This window comes from Strix uralensis, chromosome 11, assembly GCF_047716275.1.
Source record: "Strix uralensis isolate ZFMK-TIS-50842 chromosome 11, bStrUra1, whole genome shotgun sequence".
Classification (NCBI taxonomy): Eukaryota; Metazoa; Chordata; class Aves; order Strigiformes; family Strigidae; genus Strix; species Strix uralensis.
The window spans coordinates 3,959,650-3,981,615 of record NC_133982.1 but is presented as its reverse complement, the minus strand read 5'-3'; the positions used below and the strand labels follow the sequence as shown (position 1 = coordinate 3,981,615).

Here is a 21,966-nt window from a genome sequence, read left to right as displayed (position 1 = left end):
GTCCCAAAAGGCTCCTAACAAAGAGGAGACCAAAGTTGGAACATGCACCGAATGATTTTGAAAGCTATGAATGACTGTGGCAAGGAAGCAGCTGGGAAGTCCCCCGGCAGACACAGCCCACTGGGATGCCCCATACCCTGCAGGGTCCCCATTTCTTCTTGAAGGGGCTCAAGATGGGCGAGGGAGAGGGAAAAGAGGCCACATGTGGTTCTGGCGGGCTCTCAGCATCACCTCGAACTGGTCATCCAGCTCCCTGCCCCAGTCTCTCCTCTGCCAACAGTGCTGGAGTAAGAAAGGCTTTGAGACATGGTACAACTCTTGCAGGGGCTGTTAAACCCTCCCAGGCTCATCAGCAGAGGAATTAAATTCCTCCTCCATATCATTCATGGAGAGCATGCATCCTCAAGCAGCTCAGCTGTCCCCAGGAACACCAGCTTTTGATTTTAAACCAACAAAATAGGGGTAGAAATTCAGTGTAACCACAGACACAGGAGGACCAAGACTCAACAGCAGATGGTAGGAAGAACCTGCTGGCAGAAGAGCCATAAATCCAGGGCAAGGAGCAGAGCAAGGGACAAGGAATGGACATCTAAAGCCCATTTTTCTCATTTCCCAGTAGAGCTGGGAAATGGGGACAGCACCTCGCTCATCTTCATTTCTTAAGCTCTTGTGATGATCCCAAAAAATCCGGAAATCCTAAACTTCTGTAGGCTACAAAGCCCGTTCCACCAGGCTGATGGATGGTTCCTCACAAAGCCAAACTCAACACAACCTTGCCTGCAACTCCCCATATTTCTTCTGATGGGCTGAGATGATGTTCTTTGCCACAGACCTTGCCTTGGAGCATCCCACCAGAGCAGGGGACACCAAAATGAACACTTAATGAAAAGAGGAAAGCAAACATCAACCAAAGGAGGAATTGCAAAAAAGCAGCAAGATTAAAAAAATAGAAGCCCTTCAAAGTCAGCTCCTTAAGGTTTGAAGGAACACGGCCTTAATTTCATCAACTGTGAAAATCCATTAGCATCTTACTAAAGTCCATTTAAAATATTCATCTGGAGGATATGTTATGCAAAACTGCTGCTGTGTCTTAAAAGCTGCTGCAAAACATTAACAGCCACATTGAAACTCCCCTCCTGTGGCAGTCACCTCCCAGTGGGTTTAGTGAAGGTGGCAGCAGGGACAACAGCACGGGGTGACCCAAGGGAAGGGACAAACAACGCAAGGAGCCCCTTGCCAGCTTCAGAGGAATAAAGCCCAGAGCAAAGTTTGGCCCTGTTGATGCTGGTTTTCTAGCCTGGTTACATCCATGGGTCAACCACAGCACGGTGCAGGGTGATGTGCAAACCCTGCAGCCTCAGAAGGTGCTGAGAAGGGGCTTTCCCGGGGTCACAGCCCAAATCCAAGAGGGATGCACAAGCCCCTTCCTCCTCCTCAGCAGCTCGAAGGAGATTTTTGGGGCAATTCTTGGCTTTTTCTCCCCCCTGGAAAGCACCACAGCTGTTTATTTAACAAGCCTTAGCTCTGCCGCGGCAGGGAATTAGAAGGCAAGAAGCTCTCTGCTGTGGCCTCTGATTAACAAAATATATTATTAGCATCCCAAAGTGCGCTTTGCCAGTGCCTATAAATACGAGCCAGCCATGACTCAGCAAAGATGTAGCTATTTCCCCCCCAATTTCCCAGGTAGTTGCATCTTGGGGTGTGCATGTGTGTGCGGTCCTGGCTCCCGGGATGCTGTGCATGTCGTCATGGAAACCCACTGCTGCTGAAATCATCCCTACTCCAGGACAATCCAGCACTAAATTTCCCCCCAGCCTGGCCAGGGATGCCCCAAGCAGACGTGGGACCAGGCTGTAACATAAGTTGGCAGCACAAGGAGGAAAATGGGGGTTTGAGGGTTTTTTTTTTTTAAGTTATTCCTGGCTTTTCAAGCCACCCATGCAGCAGGGAAGATTCTCTGTTGTCTTGTATGAGGCTGTGCTGGGCACCCTGCCCTTGTCCAGCACCCAGTCCACATTCTAAGCCATAGCCAGGGCATAATGTCATGCTTTTTATTTTTTTTCTCTAACAAGGTTACCTGGGCAAGAGCAATCAAGGGGGATGACATGGAAAAAAAATGCATTTTCACATGGATTTCCCACCGTCTTGGGCACTTCTGTCTATCACTAATTAATTCTGTCATGAAACCAAGGAGATTTAATACATCTGTCCTCCCCCAAATATCAACACCAGTAACACTCTGGGGTTTCTAACAGCCTTCCCTACATCACATTAGTGGACTCACCCAGTCCCAAGGCACAAAACGCTTCAGTTGTTACCGAGCTTAAAGGATTTTCATTTGCAAATTTACCAGCTAAGCAGGGCCCTGGAGCAGAGACAGCCAAAGTTTTCCAGGAAAAAAAAAAAAAAAATCGTCCCAAAAAAACCCACAGGACGCTTGGCAATCCCCAAATTTCCATGTCTTTGTCCAAGTTTGAGAGTTGTTTGTGCCTGGAGGATGCCAGCGCTGTTTTGCTGCAGCATTTAAACAAGCCGCTGCCACTGAAAAGGAGATTTGCATTTGGAAACTCCCTGTGATTTTACTTTTCCATTCTTATTGAAAAAAAAAATTCATTTGAAAGCAATTTTGATAGAAATTTCTGTTTTGGCTAGCGAGGGAATCACAACTGGAGCACCATGGGATGGCTCAGACCCTCTTAGACCAGACACCATGGGGGTGGGCACTGCTGGGTGAGATGGGAGCAGTAACCAATTCCATTAATATTAATATTTCCAAGCACGTAGCAGCAGCTTCTGATCAGTGAAATAAGGAGGTGGTGGACAAAATAGGCAGAGTTTGTCCCCCATTCTAAGTCCTGCCCCAGAAGAAACCACATCCCCATGCCCGCAGCCAGCTCTGCAGCAGCCCACTCACTGCACCGCCGCCCTCTGGGGCCAGAGGTCCCCCTGATTAATTATTTATCATTGCACACCATAAACCATGAAGAATTTGAAATGGAAACCTTCCCATGCAACACAAGCAAGGTCACCTTTCCCCTGCCAGGGCTCAGCTCTCATGTTTCTAGATTCAACACTGAGATACCAGCCTGGCAGGAAAAGATGCCGTAATTACATCCAGCTCTCATGATGGTCACATACAGCAACCAGAGATCTCATTTCCCCGTCCCAGCATCACAACAAACAAGGAATTGAACAAGATCTGGGGTGAAGTTATCAGGGAACATCAAGAAATTCTTAAATTGAAGTCATCTCAGCAAGCATTGCTGTGGCCAGGCTCTGCCAGGACTGCTGGTCCCAAAGGATGCTCAACTGGCTCCTTCAGACCTGCCCCTGAAAGATCTAACTTTGCTTGTGGAGACCCCCTAAATCATTTGAGGTCTTCAAAGCCGACAAGGCAGCACATCCCAAAACCCGCTGATTTTATCCTTCCTATTTATAGCCACCTCTCCAGCGCGGCCACGCCAGAGCATCTCTGAGCCCTCGCCAGCACAGTTCAGTCCCCACAGAAGTACAGAAGACAGACAAGAGCCAGAAACTCGGATAAGGTCATGGACAAGGCTTTTAAAAATGTAAATGAAGCCCAAGGAGTTGGCCTAATCCTGCAGGCAGGCACTTTGCAACATGCAGAAATGAGATTAGCACAAGGTCCCCTTGGCGCAGGTCGGGTCCATCTGCTTGGTATTCTCCTTGCAGAGGGTCTCCCAGAGGACAGGACTGAGTCCAGAGCTCCCAAGGACATCTTCTGCCCCAGCACCGTCCTACTCGGGCATAATCGTCCTGGCAGGTGTCAAATGGGGGAAAAAAAAAGATGCGGTTTTGGGCCAAATCAGCATTTCATTCACAGAATATCACTGCTGATGCGGCATCCCTCGAAGGGAAAGGAAAGTGCAAGTAAAGCTGGAAAACCCTCTTCCAAAGCTTTGGGGAAAGGCTTATTTTTCCTTTCAGCATTTATTTGGGTAGGGTTTTTTTGAAAAGCAGCTGGAAAAATCCGCTTTGCTGTCGAGCTCCAGCGCTGGCCCACAGCCCTTGGCCGCTGCTGGGGCTCCTCCAAGCCCAGCCTTGCTGCATCCCTGGTACCTCCCCAGTCCTCCCAGCTGGGCAGCTCCAGAGGAGCACAAAGCCTGCTGAGCCACACTTCAAATTAGCATCTTTATAAAAGAATTCCACTTAAAATATGACACGCCAAACTCCAAACAAGACCGCTGTGTACAAGCTGAGGATGGCAGAAAAGATGATTTAACACTTGACCCCAACAGTTACTTTCCAGGGGTTCAACTCTGAGCCCAGGCTAAGGTCCATCTGCCTGCTGCCCACCAGCCTCCCGATACCTTCCCTGCTTTCCTGGAGCACTTTCAGCCCAAATACTAAATGGAAACGGAGGTACAGGGCGATGGATGTCACCTGCCAGCTCAGCAGAAAGCAGCAGCCAGGGTTTTTCAGACCCATGCTCTCCAACTGGAGCCTCTTGCCCCTCAGCAGACACCTCTACAGCAAAGCCAAAAATGGGTATTTTTAAGGCTGACCATTTAGGGCACCCCCAGCTCCACCCTACCCCATGCTTACTCCCCTCTCAAACCTCAGCGTGGATGCTCAGAGGTCTCCCCTCTGCTAATTTCCAGCACTGTTTGCACAGATAAGCCATCCCTGAGCAGACTCAGCTCCCCTCACTGGGGTGATTAATAGTGGTTTTGCTAGTAAAACAAAAGGCCATTAAGAGCGCTAATATTTGCTCTCCCTACTCCCTGCCTACTTCATTTCATACTTCAACGCGAGCTCTGCACGCTTTCCCCAATGAGAAATTAATAAGGGCATGAAGCCACATTGATTTTTTCCCCCCCTACAGGGGATTGGCTACATCGCCCTGAACCCAGAGACACTCAGACCCACTGCCTGTGAAAGCAAGGATGCTCCCGACTCCACCCACCCAAATAAGGGATAAATCCCAGACTGGGGTTGAAATGATGGGGATGCCTTTTCTCTATTTGAGACCAAGTTTTTTAATACTAAGGGGAAGAGCAGCATTTCCACAGGGCTTTTAGCTGACCTGGTCACAGAGAGGATCCCATATCCATCCCCATCCCAGCCTTACAGCAACAGGGATGCCATTAACATAGAAAAGCTTCATTAAAAGTAGCTCTGAGCAGCCCAGACCTCACAGGTCTGGGCTATAAAGAGTTAGGAAACCAGGAGAGAAGCCCTAAGGGACCAAATCCCAGGAAGAAGACCCCCACTTTGGGGTTACTCACTGCCCACCAGTGCTAGCTCCCCCAGAAGACGCATGGGGACAACCTCCCCTTGCCAAAAAACCTCAGCTGCAGAAGAAACCCCCTTTCTCCAAGCCCCTTTAGATGGATGTTGGGGCTCCTTGAATCCTTTTATACTGATGGTCCCAGCCTGCTCAGGTGGGATGTGTCTGAGCTAAAAGCCCTGGGGAGGGAGGTTGAGTGCCTTTGGGTTTATTTGGGCTGCGGTAGTGATTTGCTCCAAGAGCTGAACAAGTCAATATAGCACAGGCCAACAGCCCTATGGGATGGGATACATGTTTTCCACGCAGATACACAAATTCATTAAAATATAACCTTTTTCTCAGGCTAGGAGCAGTTTTCCATTTTGAAAGCATCTTTGGAGAGCAGTTGTGAGTTTTTCCATGTCTCATTCCCAGCAAAGCAGGTGGTTTTACAGGTCACACCCATGTTGACGGTCCATTTTAATACGCTTTTTTTCTTTCTACCAGCTTAAAAGCAACAAGTAGATCTGAAATCACCCAGCCACAACACATGGCCTGAGCACATTGGCGGAGCAAAACCATCACTCATCCTCACCACAGCCAGGCTCCGGGCTGTGATTTGAAATTCAGGGATGTTCTGCTCGCTAGGATGAGCAGATGTTGGGAATCTGGGGATTTGGACCCTCCGTGATGTGGCTTTGAGGGTGCTGAACCTGACACCAACACCAGGCAGAGCAGGGTGCTGAACCCAACACCAACACTCAGTGCTGGAGCTGCTAGGTTCTCCTGGTGAGCAACAGACTTAAGTTCCCAAAAAGAGCTCATCATGAGCCATCTCACAAAAAAAAAATCCCTCATTATCACCAAGTACAAGGATTTTGATTTCACCCCAGGTCTTGCCCTGGGGAGTCGAGACCCCAGCAGGAAGGGGAGCCCCATTTTCCCCCAAACCACATCAAGGACCATGTTTTGGAGCATCTCAGAGATTAATTTGCACATCCCATGTTTCAAATGGTCCAAGGATAAAGTCAGTCCAGGAGAAATCTGTTTCACCATGAGTATCCCGTGGGATTTCTCCCGAGAGGAGGCACCGTCTGCTGCCGCAGGAACGCAGCAAGATGGGACTCGCAGGTCTGCAGGCCAGGGAAGGGTGATGGAGATGGGGAAAAAAACATATTTTGAAACATTGCTCTAAACAGGCTTCTTCAGGGATTATTTTCTTTCTCCTTTTTGGTTTCTTACCATATTCTCTGCAGGTTTTTCCCGGGCGGCCAGGACCTGAGGCGCTCTTAGGCTCGGCGCTGCTAACATGTATTTCTGTATTCTCACATCTCTCCTCGCTAATCTTTGGGGAAAGAGGAATTGACAAACTGGTGAAAAACTGACTGACACTCCAATCAAAATACAAAAGAAACAGAAATAAATGGCTCTGAAAAGAATTGCTATTTAATTAGAAATTAGATCTGTGCCAGTGAGTCACGGCGGGGAAGCGATACATCAGCGGGCTCGGCAGCGAAGGGCACCTGCCAGCAGCATGACAATGGGGACCAGCTCCATCCCGGGGCTGCGACAGGAGATTTTGGGGGGATGGAGGGGACCCCCTGCTGTGCTGGTCCTCCGCTAAGCCTTGCCAAGCTGAGAGCCACCCTGCAGGAACCAACCTGGCACGACCCTGGAAAATAAAATGCCTGTGAGCCCAAAAGCTTTGCAGAGAAATCCCCTCCCAGCAGTTTTCCTGCTGGAATGGGAAAATCCCCAGTAAATCAGATCTAACAAAAAGCATAAATAAAGATTGCAGAATGAGGGAGATTAGGGAGGTGGAAATAAAACTGCTCCTCTCTCTCCATCGTGCTCTGGCCATGTCCCTCCTGTGGGGAAACCCCAACCCTCCATCAGTGGGGTACCCAATCTGGGCAGCATCTGGGGATCCCCCCAACTCCTCTGGGAGACTTCAAGAAAGATGGGGTGGGATAGCAGAGGATCTGGCAGGGAGACAGGGCACATGGATCATTCACAAGGGACATGAGATGCTGAGAGCGGGGTAGTCCATGACCCCCTGAATGATGCAGCATCCTCAGGGAAGCTCCTGCTGAAAGCTGTGTCTTTCACTGAGCTCTTCGCGGGGAGGAATTCAGGCTTTGCAAAGCAGCAAATAAAAGCAGAAAATAGATTTTTTTAAAAAAACAAAATACCATCTTCCTATTTTTCCTCCACAAATGATGAATCCTCCCACAGCTGGAAACACGGTGGCTTTCACGAGCGGAGAGAGGCAGCACGACACTCCTCCCCGCAGCCGCCACTTTGCCCCTGGCACTGGGGGTGCTCAGGGACAGGGGTGCCCCTCGGCATGGGACTGGCTGAGAATGTCTATCCAGGGCTTTGGAGCAAAGGAGAGCAGGAGCGAAAGGTGGAGTGTGCTGTGGGTTTGGCTTCTCAGGTGTCTCATAACAGCTGAGCCTTTCTGTCCCCTTTCCAGGGGTAGAGCTCGCTGGCTCCCCCTCGTTTCACATCCAAGACACCATCCAGAGAGTTTCAGAAGGTGGTAGGAAACACAGCTCTGGCCTTGGACCTCGCTCTGGAGGCTGTGGACATCCCTGCAGGGACATTTCTGCTGCCTTATGTTTTCCAAGACTTTCCAAAGCAGGTTTTTGGGCAGCTATGACACTCAGGGTCCCACTCTCCAGCACTGGGTACTTTCAAGCATCTATTATCACCCTGGCTTGGACCAAAACTCCCTGGGCTGCTGGTACTCATCATGGAGGTGATGAGCAGATGCCTACAGGAGAGGGAAGAGGAAGTCATGGATGAAGTGATGTTTCCTTCCCAGCCCACATCTCAGCCACTCGTTTTATCCCCCACTGTAGTTTATCCAGGTCCTCCTCTGGCCAAAATCATTTGATATCTTTTATCACCTTTGCCAGATCCGCTGTGTGCATTCAGAGGTGAGACCTCACCCGGTCCCGCATCACCGGTCCAAGGTGCATTTCCCAGGAGCAGCACCTCCATCACAGTTTTACCACCTCCACTCTTTTCCCAAATTACTGTCCTAATACCCCCACGGATTTTTGTCTCTGCCTGGTTAACAGTGGAGTCAGAGCATGAGCTGGCATCGACCCGCTATTAGAGGAAATCAGAGCCTGGGAGCAGAGGAGAGAGTGTCATGGTTGTCAGGCACCCAGGTGGCCACGTTGTCCCCGACTGAGCTTCAGATGCAAATCACTACATGGAGGAGGTTCCTGGTGAAAACTTCCCCTTTGGAAAATATCATTACAGTAAGGCTGTAGGGATTGCTTACCAACATCCACCACGCACCCCATCGCTCCTGCTATCCTGGGGATCCACCGCTGGACTCCGACGTTCTGCGGGAATTGGAAGAGCCCCCAAAGCATCATCTCGTGACGAGCTGCTCTCTAAAGGATGAGTCAGTTCGGGTCCACGCCAAAAAGTGTGTTCAGCACTTTTGAACATACCCGGTAGGAGGCAATAAATAACACGTATGCGCACACGCCGCCTCGCCTCTTGCAGACCTGGGATTGCCACCTATCGTCGCCGTTCATCTCTAGGACAAGAATCTCTCCTTGCTCCCATTGCTGCTAAACTGGATGGATTTTCCCAGGCTGGATCTCTGCTTCAGGCTGATTCCCTCCCCTCGTTGGGGTACCCCGCAGACCAGCACACACCCCCACTTCCCCCCCCCCCACACACACAGGCCCGTGGTTGTTATTTTCCCAGGCAAGTCCTGCATCAGGGACCTTTCCTACGATGATGCTCCTGCATCCTGGGTGCGCGGGTGCTTTTTTACAGGTCCTGCAGAAATTGGCCCCAAATACGACCCACAGGGTGGGGACAGACATTTTGCACTCAGAAGGGACCAGCCTTAATAATCCTATTATTGGGGCGGAATAATGGGGAAACTGAGGCACAGCCCCCCTTCCCGAGCAAGGGACCCCCCCAGCGCTGCCTCAGTTTCCCTGGGCGCTGCCCCCCTCCCCGCTCCGCGCCGTGCAAAGGGACTCCCGGCCCCTTTAAGCCCCCCCCGCCCGGCGGAGGCTCGGCCCCTTTCTCTGACACAGCAGCCGCCGGGGCTCGCCGAACCGGGAGCCGCGGGGAGCGGGGAGGCTGCGGCCGGGGCCGGGGGCCGGGCGCCCACCGCCGCTCCGCCCGCCCCATGGCTCTGCCCGGGGCGCCGGGCGCCGCCCGCCCCGCTCCGCCCGCCCGGCGCCCAGGGGGCGGCCGGCCCTGAACCGGCATCGCTGCCGCCGGTCGGTCCCGGGGGCACCGGGGGAGGGTGCGGGGGTGCGGGCAGCGGGGGCACCGCGGAGGGAGGGAACGAGGGAGGGAGGGAGGGAGGGAGGAAGGGAAGGTGGGGGGGTGCGGGCAGCGGGGATGGAGGATGCGGGCAGCGGGAATGGAAGATGCGGGCACAGACATCCTCCATCCCCGGTGCCCCGGAGGATGCGGGTACCAAGGATGGAGGATGCGGGTGCCGGGGATGAAGGATGCGAGCAGCGGGGATGGAGGATGCGGGTACCGGGGATGGAGATGGGAGCATGCCGGGACCCCCCCTCTCTGTGCGCACCCCCGAGCTGAGGGGATGCGCCCCCCCACCCCACTCCGCCTCCGCCCGTGCTGCTTCCCCCACCCCCCCACCCCCCACCGCCCAGGAAGGGGGGGGCATTTGGGGACAAGGCGGGTTTTCCCCCTTCCTCGGCCGGGGCGGGGTTGGGGCTTGGACCAGGCAGGAGGATGGCGGTGGGATGGCCCCCGCGGGGGGAGGAGGTTGCCTGACCCCCTCCACCACCCTCAAAGCGGAGGGGTCCCCCGGGACGTGTGTGTCCCCCTCCCCAGCGGGTTGTCACCTCTGATAACGTCTCATCTCTTCCAACAGCGACCGAAGGAAGGTGGCCCCCGGACTCCTCTTGTGCCACGCAAAAGATCCGAGGGAGGAGGAAGAGGAGGAGGACGAGGGGGAGGAAATAAGAAAAGGAGAAGGAAAAAAAAAGACAAGGAAGAGCTTGGACTGGAGCCAAGGGGGGTCTGGATCGCAACGGTAAGTTCCTGAGCTGCTCGGCTGTCTGTCTGTCTGTCTGTCTATCCATCTAGCTCAGGAAGACTCCGCTGGCTGTGCCCAGTCTAGAGGTCTCAAACTGGAGGGGGGGCAAATTGGGGGGTACCAGGGACAGTGCCAGGCTTCATTCTGCTGCCCCTCAATTAGGGGGTGTTGCTGTGGGGGTACCCGGGTGCTTGTCCTCATGCCGGGGCTGAGATCAAAGCAAGGCGGGAGTGGGCAGAGCCCCCCCCCAGCATTCTGGCTCCAGAAGGGATGGCTCCCTCACGTTGTCTGTCTGTCTGTCCTTGCAGGAGGGGACTGTGGGCTCCCCAGGACGCCTGCGCCCAGCTGGGAGACCCCCCACCACCACCACCCAGTGCTGGAGCTGACGACCCCAGAGCGAGGGCCCGAGGCTGGGAGCAGCATCACTCCCCAGGGACACCCAGCCCTGCACCTCCCTCCCCAGCGTCGGGGAGCAGGAAAGGCGTGAGCCGCTGGATTTTAGCTTCCTGGGACATCCGAGGGACTCTTCCTCTTCCTCCTCCTCCTCCTCCTCCTCCTCCAGCTCTGCCGCATCAGGCAGGTGAAACCCTGCTCAACCAGGCAGCGCTTGCCTTCTCTGCTCGCCCCATGGCCACCCCATATCTCCCCACGGCCACCGGCTGAGCCCCCTGTGCAGCGTTCCTGACTCCGCATGGTGCATCCTGACCCTGCTCCCCGCTCCGAACCGGAGCCCCCCGACCTCGCAGGGAGGCGAGCGTGCGGCTGGGACTTTCCTGGAGGCAGGGGAACGTTAAGATGTTGAAAGCTCCCCGGCCGAGAGGGGCTGCGCGGACGCCAGGCCACCCGGCTAGAGGGGAGCAGGATGGACAGAGCCGTTGGGGCCGGGAACCGAGGCCGGTAGGGAAGGATGGACTCCCGGACCTGCCAGGACAGGAAGGCCAGTGACCACCCCAGCAGCAGCAGCAGCAATTGTAGCAGCAGCAAGAGTAATTGTGAAAGGGAAAGGATCCGGAGTCGGATGAAAATGGTGATCGGGCAACTGGAAGGCATCTTACAGGAGCTCAAGGAGGTGGCCAAGGAGCTCCGGGAGGTAGGAGAGACCTCGCAGTGCCATCGCATCCTTACGCGGGTCATAGTAGCTGCTGGCCCCAAATAGGGGTGTGCTGTGCCCATCCCCCTGCCTGTCCCCTGCCTCCAGGGCCAGGCTGGGGGGAGAAGAGCCAGCTCAGCACCCACAGCCCACTACCCCCAGGAGGGAACTGGGGTGGCACAGCCCGGCTGATATGCAATAGCATTTTCAGAAAGAGGGGGGAGAAAAACATAGACACGGTTTGCAAAATTGCTCTTGACCTTGACACTGGGATTTGCTTGGGGTCGGGGGGCCTGGTTGTTGGCACTGTGCCACACTTAGTTCTGCTCTGCCTTGAGGGGGGGCTTGGGGGGTGTTTTCCAGGCCCATTTCAAAGCAGGGAGGTGGATGGAAAGGGGATGGTGGGTCCCTCTGGCATTGCAGAGAGCACCAAAAACATGGCACCAGCCCGAGGTGCAATGAGGGGGGTGTCCACGGGGCGGGCAGGGGGCCAAAGTGTCTAGCTGTCCCAAAGCCTGGCTGTCTGGGTCCATTGTTCCTGCAAAAAAAATAATTATATATACACATATAAAACGTGGTTGGAGTTTAGTCCCAGTGCGGAGACACAACAGAGTTGCTTTGGTGGGGAATTTAACGTTTCTGTGGCTCAAGTGTTTGTGCCACACATCTCCAAGGTGCAGGGGAAGGAGACCTGGATGGGGCTGGTAATTTAGGACATCTCTGCAAGTGATGGGTGAAGTTGTGGATAGAAAGTGTGTGGTAGCCTTGAGCACAGCGTGGCAGCTTGCTTTTGCAATAGGGCAGGCGGGCATTTGCATCCTCTCCGTGGCCTGAGCCAAGCGTGGGGTTATATCTAGAGCCATGTGAAACCTCATCTCCCCCCAGGAAGGGCAGAAAATGGTGGGTGTTTTGCCATGGGGCCACCATGGAGCAGCCCTGCACAGGTCAGTGACATTTGGGTGCCACCGAGAGAGCGCAGATGCAGGTGGACCAATGTCATCCTCAGTGCAGACGTGGCCATGGTCAGGGAGGTGACATCTTCCAGCCTGAAGCATCCCCTGGGATGCAGTGTCCTCCTTTCAGATGGCTCTGCTTGGTCTGGGAGATTTTAGGAAGGCTGTCCCGCTGGGAAAGCCAGTGCCGGGGGGATGCCACGTCCCACCACGCTGCCCCACTGGGTCCCTGCGAGGGCTCAACCTGGTCGTGGCATCCCTAGAGATTTTCCTTTCTTTTATGGCTTTTCCAGTCCTTCCTGCAGCAGAAAGCAAACGCAGCCACCCAAAGCAAAAAGCCCCCCTGATTCCCTCAAAGCCAACGGGGGAGCCCAAAACCCCTTCAGCAAGTCTCTGATGGATTAAAAGTCATAACAGTGGTAATCGGAGGGAAAGCTATTTTCCATTTAGTCGGAGCTCACTTCATGCTCCTCCAGGATCTTTAAGAGGCCTTTAAAATTAGGATTATGGCAATTGGCCCCTTTCATTGAGCCCGTGGATTTAAGGCCTGGTGCGACCACTACGATCGTAAAGCATCCCTTCTGCTGAGGATGCAGAGGGATAAGGAGGACCGAGATGGGACAAATCTCTGACCATTTCACATCTGAGGCTGGGTTATGCTTCCCACCAAGCTTCGGGTGGCTCCACAATGTCCCCATCCATCCCTTGGGGCCAAAAGGACCTTGAGCATCCCTGCAGCACCCTTGGTAGGCTTCCTAAGTCAGCTTGTACCAGTGTGTCTCGGAGCAGAGAAGAGGAGAAGGTGGCCTGAGAACACAGGGGAGGGGTAAAGGGTTCTCAGTGTTCCCTGAGCAGGCTCAAAGGAGGTGGAATAATGTTGGAGGGTGGAAGAGCTGAGCTGGGCGCAGCAGGTCCAAGTGATCTGAGAAACAGAGGGTGGCCAGAGAACACCCATCCTCTGCCCCTCACCCCAGGGAGACCCTGCTCTTGTGCCAGGGAGGGGGTCCATGCCCCATGAGATGGTATTTCTAGAGGGTGCTGGGAAGTGTTGAGGCCTGGAGATGATTTTTCCATGGAGCTGGTACATCCCCAGGCACCAGTGGCCTCCCAGGCTGCATCCCATAGCTGCCCTGGAAGAGCCACTCACATCATGGCACGATGTGACCAGGTCAGTGTAGAGCCATCCATGAGGTGCCCACCACAAGATGGGCCCTAAACTTCAACCTTCTCAACAACTCCTACAACATACCCGTATAACTTTGCAGCAATTAGTTGAACTTACACAAAACAGTATAAAACAGTACAAGAGCAGGCTCCAGAGCTGAAATGCACTGGTTCAACCAGGCTAAACTGGGCTCCAGTGACTCCAAAGAAACAGAGGTCTGGTTTTGCCCAAACCAAGCAGATGTTGGGCATTAGAGGCTTTAGAAATTCAACCCCTTGTCTTCTGGCTTGCTCAGAGAAAGAGCGATGGGAGCGTGTTACATGGAAATCTCCTTCAAGCCCACCTATTTGCTAGACACCAGGCTGGCAAATCATAAGCTCTAGTATATTGGTGAAAGAGAAGTAAAAAAAATAAGCCTTTGTGGTTGTCTGCCTTGCCTGTAGTGATGTTCTTCCTCAGCTGGAGCTGAGGGCCAGGACATGGGGACAAGACTGGGGACAGGCAGCCCTGCAGCCCCAGGCAGGGACTGATGGCCCCAAGCTTAAGCCCATGGGTGGGGGGGGTCTCAGGTGGGGTTGCTCAGGGTCATCAAAGCCCTTTAGTGCCCGCAGGGCCCTGGCACTTGTGATATTGGTGTATTCTCCAGTGGAGCCACCATGGGGGCTTTGGAAATGTCCATCCCTGCAGCCATCTCCTTTGCTTGGAGCTTTGCTGATGGGTTGGGGCACGGGGCTGGATGTGCTCGGTGAGGGCAGAGGGAGACCTGATCCTGCTGCACCAGACACACCCATGAAGCTGGAAAACCTTCACTGGGTGATGCTGGAGGGCACTGGGTGATGCTGGACCTGCTTCTTCTAGGTTCTTCTTGCAAGGGGAGCTGGGTATCGGGACTTTACAGGTCTGGAAGAAGCAGCCAGGTCATGCCCACCTTCATAAAAATAACCCCCTAAGCCATCAAAACTTCGTGTGGGCACAAGGGTTTTCACCCAGAGATGATTCCTGCTCCAAAACCACGCACCAGCTCCAGGCACAGCTGGCTCTGGCTCACATAAGGCTTTTCTCCCAGGTTGTCCCTGCTTCAGCAGAGATTTTGAGTCTTGGACTCAGCCAGGATTGTGGGGTGCTCTGGGGAGAGGCTTCGGTGGGAGACCCCAAGGCAGCTCCACTCCACTTGCCCATCCCTGGGGATGCAACATGGGGCCAGACCCTGGTTCAGGCTCCATCCCCAGCTCCCGGGAGCAGTTCCCACCTGAAGGCTGTCATTCCAGATGTCCATTTGATTCAGGATGCTGTTTTACCAGTTTCTCCGCTCCCACTCTCCCTCCCTCCCTCTTTCCCTTTTGTGTATATAATTATTCCCCAGCACTCCAAGACAGGGCTGTATTATGTGTGGGGAAAATGATTATTAAAATCTTTGATTGAAATCACACACTGGAAGTAGAAATCAGGCAGGAGGCAGACAGGGAAGGCGCTTCCGCCGAGTGCTTGCCACGCTGCCTGCCCTCCCACGTGCCTCCTGCCAGACCTGGCCTTTTCCTGTAGGGATAAGGGTGATGCCACAGGGAAGAAGATACCCCAGGAGGTCCCAGCCATCTCCACTGCAGGGCTGAGCTCCTTCCTAACCTGGGGACTGGGACTGGGGGTCGTAAACTGTCCATGGGGGTATATTCAGAGATGGAAAATAAAAACAAATATCTGTGTAAGTCTCCCTATGTGCAAACCCCCCAAAATCCCACGGAAAGGGCCCTATCACCCCTGAACTCTGTGGCATGGGAACAGTGGGGTTCCACCACCAAGGGAAGCAGCGCCAGGGGGTCCCCTCCAAGCCTTTGGCAGGAGGAAAATCCTCCCTGCAACCCCTTACGATAATAAATACCCTAATAATGTAATCAATAGGTGATTAGCTGGGAACGCTTGGGAAAGTTCAAGGCAAGAAGACAGCTTATTATTCTAATAATAACATGTTTTAGAGATCTGTGTGATGATTTTGAACTATTTAGCGGCTGATGATCTAGCAAATGATCCCGAGATCCACGGCACGCTCATTTATAAGCATCAGTTCAGAGAAGAGAGGTCCTGTAACCCAGCTTCAGTTTGCGAGCTCCAATTAATCATTTATTCCTTATTAAATATTTACTCACCTTGCCTGCGCTGGGAAATGGTTTGAGAGATGTGGGAAGGTCCCTGCTCTGGGAATGTTTGGCTGTGGGGTCATGGGGCTTTGGGGTGGCTCTCTTCCCCTGTGGAGGGAGGAACTGATGTTCAAGGCAATGGTGTCAAATGCCTCTGGCATGATTTGATGCTTTGGGAATAGGGTTGGGGATTTTTTGCATGGCCCACGCAGTCCCGTTGCCCATCCTCTCCATGCATCAGCTGGCAGCAAAGCACAGTGCAGGGCCCGGTGGGTCAGATCCAGCCTGAGAAAGCAGCTGCATAGTGTGGAAAAATGCTTTGGACCCCAAAATGTGCTGCTGCAGGTGCACAGCGGGATCCTGGGGATGGGGACTAAGCCAGCAGCCGAGGGAGCAGGGGTTCTGGGGAGGATACACAAAAATCCCTGCCCCTCTCCCAGCCTGGCTGGGGATGAGGTGCTTTGCTCTGGGCTGAGAAAACACTTGCATCTTGCCAGCGGGCAGCTGAGGGGACACACACACACACCATTGAAAAAAAGACACCCCTCTTTGATCTCTCCAGCCCGGACCCCGCCTTCACGCAGTGGTACCCGCCCTGAGCGCCGATCGGCTTCACCCATCCGCTTCAAAGGCCCCACCGGGATGAAGGGGCTGTTAGATCACACCACTTTGATCCCAGCGTCTCCCAGCTCCTTCCCCGGCCTCGGGAATATGCATGACCAAATACCAGCCATGAAGCCTTTGAAGTCCCCTCTCATCCTCCCGCCTTGCCCTCCATTTCTCCAGCATCTTCTTGAGCTTCCAGGAGGTTTAGCTCCTCAATAGGAAGCAGCATGACCAAAATTTGGAAGCTGGAGCCACTACGCCCAACTCACAGCCAGGGACCTCCATGCTTGATTTGCAGCCAAAAAGAAAAAATCCCATTAAAAAATGATGCTCCAGATGTTCAACATCTGCCTTAGCTGGGGAGGTAAACACCCTGGCTTTTATCTGAAAAGATTCTGTCAGGCAGCAATGTCCATGGGTGCGGGGACTATCTGTGGGATGAGCGCCCAGCACTCCTGGTTGGGCTGAATGGTGAGAGCTGGTTTTTGGGGTGGGGATGATGCGTCACAGTTTAGCACACGCTCGCTCAGTGCCCATCTCCATGCGGTACTGCAGGGACATTCCTCTGCCTCGCTCCAGTTCATCCTCTGGCTGCTCAAAGCTCATCACTTTGGGTGAGAGCTGAGCACCCTTGGCTATCCAGTGCCTGCTTTCAGGGCACTCAGGTGCAGCAGGATGAGGCCTCCTGGTGATACCACACATGAGGTCAAGGGGAATTATTTTTGCTCCCTGTTTTCCCACTGCCAGGTACCCCTGGTTTGACCAGGATGCTCTGCTCTCACCAAAAAGATGGCTCTTTTCAACAAAGCAAAACCTAAAAGTGAGGGAGGATGGAGACATCCTCTCTCTGTCATACCCATGGCACCTCCAGCACACACCAAGGACACCCCAACCCTCATCGCCTGCTTGTGGGGAGGCAGAGCCACCCCAATTCCCACGGGATGAGAGCATCACTGGGGTCTCACCTGAACCACCCAATTCCAGGCTGCGGGATGGGATCTGGTTCATCCATCCCTCCCTCTCCATTGGTCTCACCCCAGCTCCCTTTGCCAGAAGCAATGGCCTCAGCTAAAAAAGGTTTGACAACCTGCCCCAGGAAGGAGAAAAGGGGGGACAAACCCCCAAATCCTACTTTACATTTAAATCCTCAGCTGGTACCAAGTGTCACATAGGTATTTAACATCCCCCCCGCTCCCCGCACCACCACCACCACCAGTTTAAAATAGAAAGCGCTCCTAAAAATATCCCCGAGTGAGCCACTGCTGATGTGACACTAATCCCTGTGTGCCGCGACGAGGCCCGGGATGGGGACAAGCACCAGGATGAGGACGTGCCTACGTGCCTCCTCCTGGCACCAACTGAGCCTGAATCACAGCGGGTCCCTTTAATGAGGATGAGAAGGAGCAGGCACCCTGGGTGACAGGGACCCAACTCAAAGCCCAGGGAGATGCTCACCCTGAACCCAGTGTTGTAATCACGGAGCCTTTGTGAAAATAGAGGTGATCTCATTTTAGCTGAGGGTTTCAGCAGAATCATTTGCTGCCTTATTAAAAAATAATAATAGCCAGGTGTTTCCCAAAGACAGCTCTTTTCCTGCCCTTTTTCCTAATTCTTTGTTGTCACCAAGAAAGAAGAGGTCACTTTTTTTTTTTCTCCCCTCTTTTCTTTAGTTTCACCCTTTCTCCCCCAAATAAAAGAGAAAAAAAGGGGGAAAAAAAAAAGAAATCTGATGGCGCATTGGAACAGAAGCAATCGCCTTTTCTAATTTCAAGACTTTCTTGTGGATGCTCCCAGCTTGTCTTCAGCACCCTTCAAAGCCAAAGCTTGAAGGGCAGATGGGTCCCTGCCCACCCTCCCTGGAGGTCTTGCGTGGGCAAGGAGGCAGAAAAAATAAGTCGGAGATCATGGGTGAGGAGCTTAGGTAAAGCCCCTTGCCTTCTGCTGCCTGGGATGAGAAGCGCTCAGCTCACTATCCTCACCATTACCCTGCTTTGGGGACACAGAGTCCCTCCAGGAGATAAGGACATGATGTAGGTCCAAGGTCTATCCTGCAAGCAGGACCAGGGATTGGCTTCAAGAGGTCCATCTAGGAGAGGAACCACCCATGGGGCCAGCACATGGGGCTGGGGCCATGTCCTCATGCAGCGTGGCTCAGGAGAGGACTTTCAGCCCAGGGCTGAGCTTACATGGGCTCCTGGGCCGTGGGCAGGGAGGGGTGGGCGTCCCAGGGACTCATCAGGACCATGAAGGTGTATTAGTGCCCATCCCCATGTGCTTAGGTCTGATGGTGGGAGCACTCTTCTCGTTATCAACCCACCCCTTTTTCCCTGAAAAGATAGTTTTTGGCATCTTCTATTGCCTACTTGTCCAACAGGCTCCCAGGCAGCAATCCCCAGCCCTTCAACCTGCATTTCCCTGGTGACACCAGCCGGTCCCATTTCAGAAAGGGTCTCCCCATTCCCAGGTCTCCCCAATTACTCTGCTCCGTGTTTACAGCAGGCAGCAAATGCACACATCCAGCCCCATCACCCTCACCCAAACCATATGGGACTCCTGTGCCCCTTGGGATTGTGACCCCATGGAGGTGACACTATTTTGTCCTCCAGACATGCTCATCCAGGTTGTCCTCAGGTTTTCATACAGTGTTTGGTGGCCCAAGAAATGGTCCTAGCCACAGCCAGAGCTTGGAGATGTCCCACAGGGACCTGCAGCTGGTTTAAAAGAGGGGGTGCTGCATGCCTACAGTTGGATCCCCGCAACAAGCAGCTGGGGGATTGGGGTCCTCCATCCTTGGTGCCATCTCCTCAGGAGCTTGGCAGAGCAGGAGAGCTGCATGGGCAGGACTGTTGAACAAGTGAAATTTGGAGCTCAAATATGGGAATTTTATTAAAATTAGGTCAGCAGAATGTAATGGAGCCACTTCGGTTGCTGGCAACATAATCATCCCCCCTGGGCTCCTGGTTTCAGATGCACAGACATATTAAACTACCCTTAACTCTGCCCATGCATCTTCATCCACCATGAGGGCTTTGCGAGGAGCCTACCCTGCTGAGCCATGGTTTATGGTGCATTTCTAGCGATTTATGGTGTTGACCCAAACCTCTGCGTGCCAGCATCCAGCAAAGGGACGCAGAGACCAAGGGCAACCTGGCACTGTGACAGTAACTTTGGGGTGCCCACCCTGGGCCACCCAACATAAGGATGGGATGGGGTGTCTGAACCCAAGGACTCAGTTTCCCCCAGAAAAAAGCTCAAAAAAATGCAATTATGGGCTAACAGCAGCATAAAAATGACAGAGATACGTGACATGATTAATTATTCTTGGTGGTTGAGGAGGTCCAACACCCACTGATGAACCATGGGACTTGTGGAGATATGGCAAAGCTTTTCAGCGGCATGAGGAGAAGGAAAGGAAAGTTGTCTGACAAGATATTGCACATTGATTTGTCTTCCCTCCCTTCTTTTGGGAAATCTGTGGCTGATTTTCACCAGGAAAGGACATGTGGAAGGGCGGTGGAAGGAAAAAGGTGGGGAGAGAAAGGCAATCATGAAAAATAACCAAAGAAAAAAGCACTTATGCCTGGAAAAACCACCTGGAAAAAGCCAAGCAAAGGGTCTTTTTCACTTCCAAATGCTCCATGTGTGGGATGGGGGTGCTGGGAAGCCGAGGGAGAAACACAGCCTTGGGGTGCTGGGCAGCACCAATGCCCACGGATGCCCATGCTGGGTACAAACAGAAATGAGGGGTATTGAGGGGTTCCCCCTAGGCCCCCCCACCCCTTGTCTGCCGCTGCCCACCTCCTGCTTGGCAGCACTGGGACCGGCCAGGCCCTCTGCCAGCTCCCCCAGAGAGGCGGGGGGAGGCGAGCCAGCAACCCTGCCAAAAATACGCACTTCCAACTGCTTCTGAGTTGAATTTTCACGTCGTGCTCTGCCTCCCACACAAAATAAAGCCACACACACCCCTGCACATATATATACATGCAGAAACACCAGCCAAGAAGCAGCACGATGCTCCCGGACACACAGCGATGGCTCCATCCGGATGCCACGGCAGCAGGTGATCGGATGGGATTGGGGTTGGGCAGGATTAGTGCTGTGCTTAGTGCTGAGCAGCCCTTGAGCTGGATGGGATTAAAGATGTGAAGGTGGGTGATGACCCTTTTACATCTGAAGGTCATTAGATGGAGACCACGGTCCATGGGAACCAAGGACCTCCTTTTTCCCTTCCTTCCCCTTCCAGTCCTGCCCATGGCTTGAACCTCAGCTGGGACATTATATCTATTATTTTTAATTTTTTAAGAGCTTGTTTTATTCATGCCTCACGTGGGGTCCATCCCCTGTGGCGTGGTGGGGCCATGATCCCGTCCCCAAGCCACCATGGGTCTTGATATACCCAACACCTTGTAAGAGATGGAGGACAGGGGACTGAGCCCATCAGCATCCCAGCCAGGATGGGGGGTGACAGTGCTGTCCCCGCAGCCTCTGCCCCCTTCCCATGTATTTTGTCCCACGACCCTGGTACATTTTCCACCCCCTGCCTCAGTTTCCCCACCCGCGGAGCTGCCTTTTCCAGGGGGAGGAGGTGGTGGTCACTAGTGGCTCCCCATGGTCAAGTGAGAGGGATCGAAGCACCACGAGCATGGGAATTTGTGGTGGCACTCATGGTCCCGGGGCAGAAGACAGACCCCAGGACCACCCTGGGAAGGACCCATCCAGCTGCACCAAGCACCCAGGGGCACCTAAGCCTGCTTGGGGCCCATGGGTGCTCTGCTGTCAGGTGGGCTTTGGTCCCTGATGAGGGGCTCCTGGAGCAGCTCCACTTGGGCTGAGACCTCCCCACTCATCACACCAGTGGTGCCAGGGGAAGTGGCAGAGATTTAGGGATGTGGTATTACTACAGAGCAAAAACAGGAGGGTCCTGTCCAGCCACTCCTCTCTGCCCATCCGTCCGTCCATCTGTCCGCAGGTGGTGAGCCAGATCGACCGACTGACGTCCGACTTCGAGTTCGAGCTGGAGCCGGATGACTGGACGACGGCAACGGCCAGCAGTACCTCCAGCAGTGAGAAGGGGGGAGGCACTTTCGAGCTGGGACCCCTCGATTTTGCCGCCTCCGACATCCTCTCTGACAGCTGGGAATTCTGCTCCTTCCTGGATGCTTCTACCCCCTCTGACCCAGGTGACTGTCCCGAGCTCCCCCGGCCGCAGCCACAGCCCCCACCAGCTCGCCAGCCTGATTACCGGCTGATGAACGGAGGGATCCCCATCACCAATGGTCCCCGGGGCGGGGGGACCCCGGATTCATCCAGTGAGGAAGCCTTCGGCACGACGGCCAGCCAGAAGATCTCGCATCACCGGCCGGCTGGCACGCGGGAACGGGTCCGATTCAGCGACAAGGTGCTTTACCACGCTCTGTGCTGCGACGACGACCAGGACGGTGACAGCACGGCATCCCCGGGGGATGACGGTCCCGAGGAGCCCGGCCATAAGGTGCTGGCGGGGCCACCCTCGAAGCACCCTTCCACCGGTGCTGGTGGTGGTGGTGGACCCCCGGCGCGGCGGCTGACGAGGAACAGCAGCACACAGACTGTAGCCGATAAAAGCACCCAGACGGTGCTGCCTTATATCCCGGCCAAGCAGAAAATTAAAAATAAAAACTGACTCCGGCTCTGCCGCACGGATTTGGGGAGGGTGGGTGGATGGGGGGATTCCTGGGGAGGGACAGAAAAAAATATA

At 53.9% G+C, this 21,966-nt stretch overlaps 1 protein-coding gene across 2 annotated transcripts; it reads left to right on the top strand.

Moving 5' to 3' along the window:
* Window positions 1-9,382: 9,382 nt before the first annotated feature.
* INSYN1 (inhibitory synaptic factor 1) lies at window positions 9,383-21,910 on the top strand. 2 transcript variants are annotated; one of them, XM_074880227.1, is made up of 4 exons: window positions 9,383-9,492; window positions 10,119-10,280; window positions 10,592-11,373; window positions 21,199-21,910. In XM_074880227.1, exons 3-4 carry the CDS (start codon window positions 11,191-11,193, stop codon window positions 21,889-21,891), a joined length of 876 nt encoding a protein of 291 aa, XP_074736328.1. In that variant the 5' UTR covers window positions 9,383-9,492; window positions 10,119-10,280; window positions 10,592-11,190; the 3' UTR covers window positions 21,892-21,910. The 2 variants fall into 2 exon arrangements, with proteins under 2 accessions (XP_074736328.1, XP_074736329.1); XM_074880228.1 differs by lacking the exon at window positions 9,383-9,492 and adding an exon at window positions 9,660-9,757.
* Window positions 21,911-21,966: the final 56 nt, after the last annotated feature.

Bases quoted from the DNA above. Each gene is read 5' to 3' on its own strand.
- INSYN1 (XM_074880227.1), top strand. From the start codon at position 11,191: ATGGACTCCCGGACCTGCCAGGACAGGAAGGCCAGTGACCACCCCAGC. The intron at 11,374-21,198 runs GTAGGAGAGACC...ATCTGTCCGCAG, and splicing joins TGGCCAAGGAGCTCCGGGAG to GTGGTGAGCCAGATCGACCG.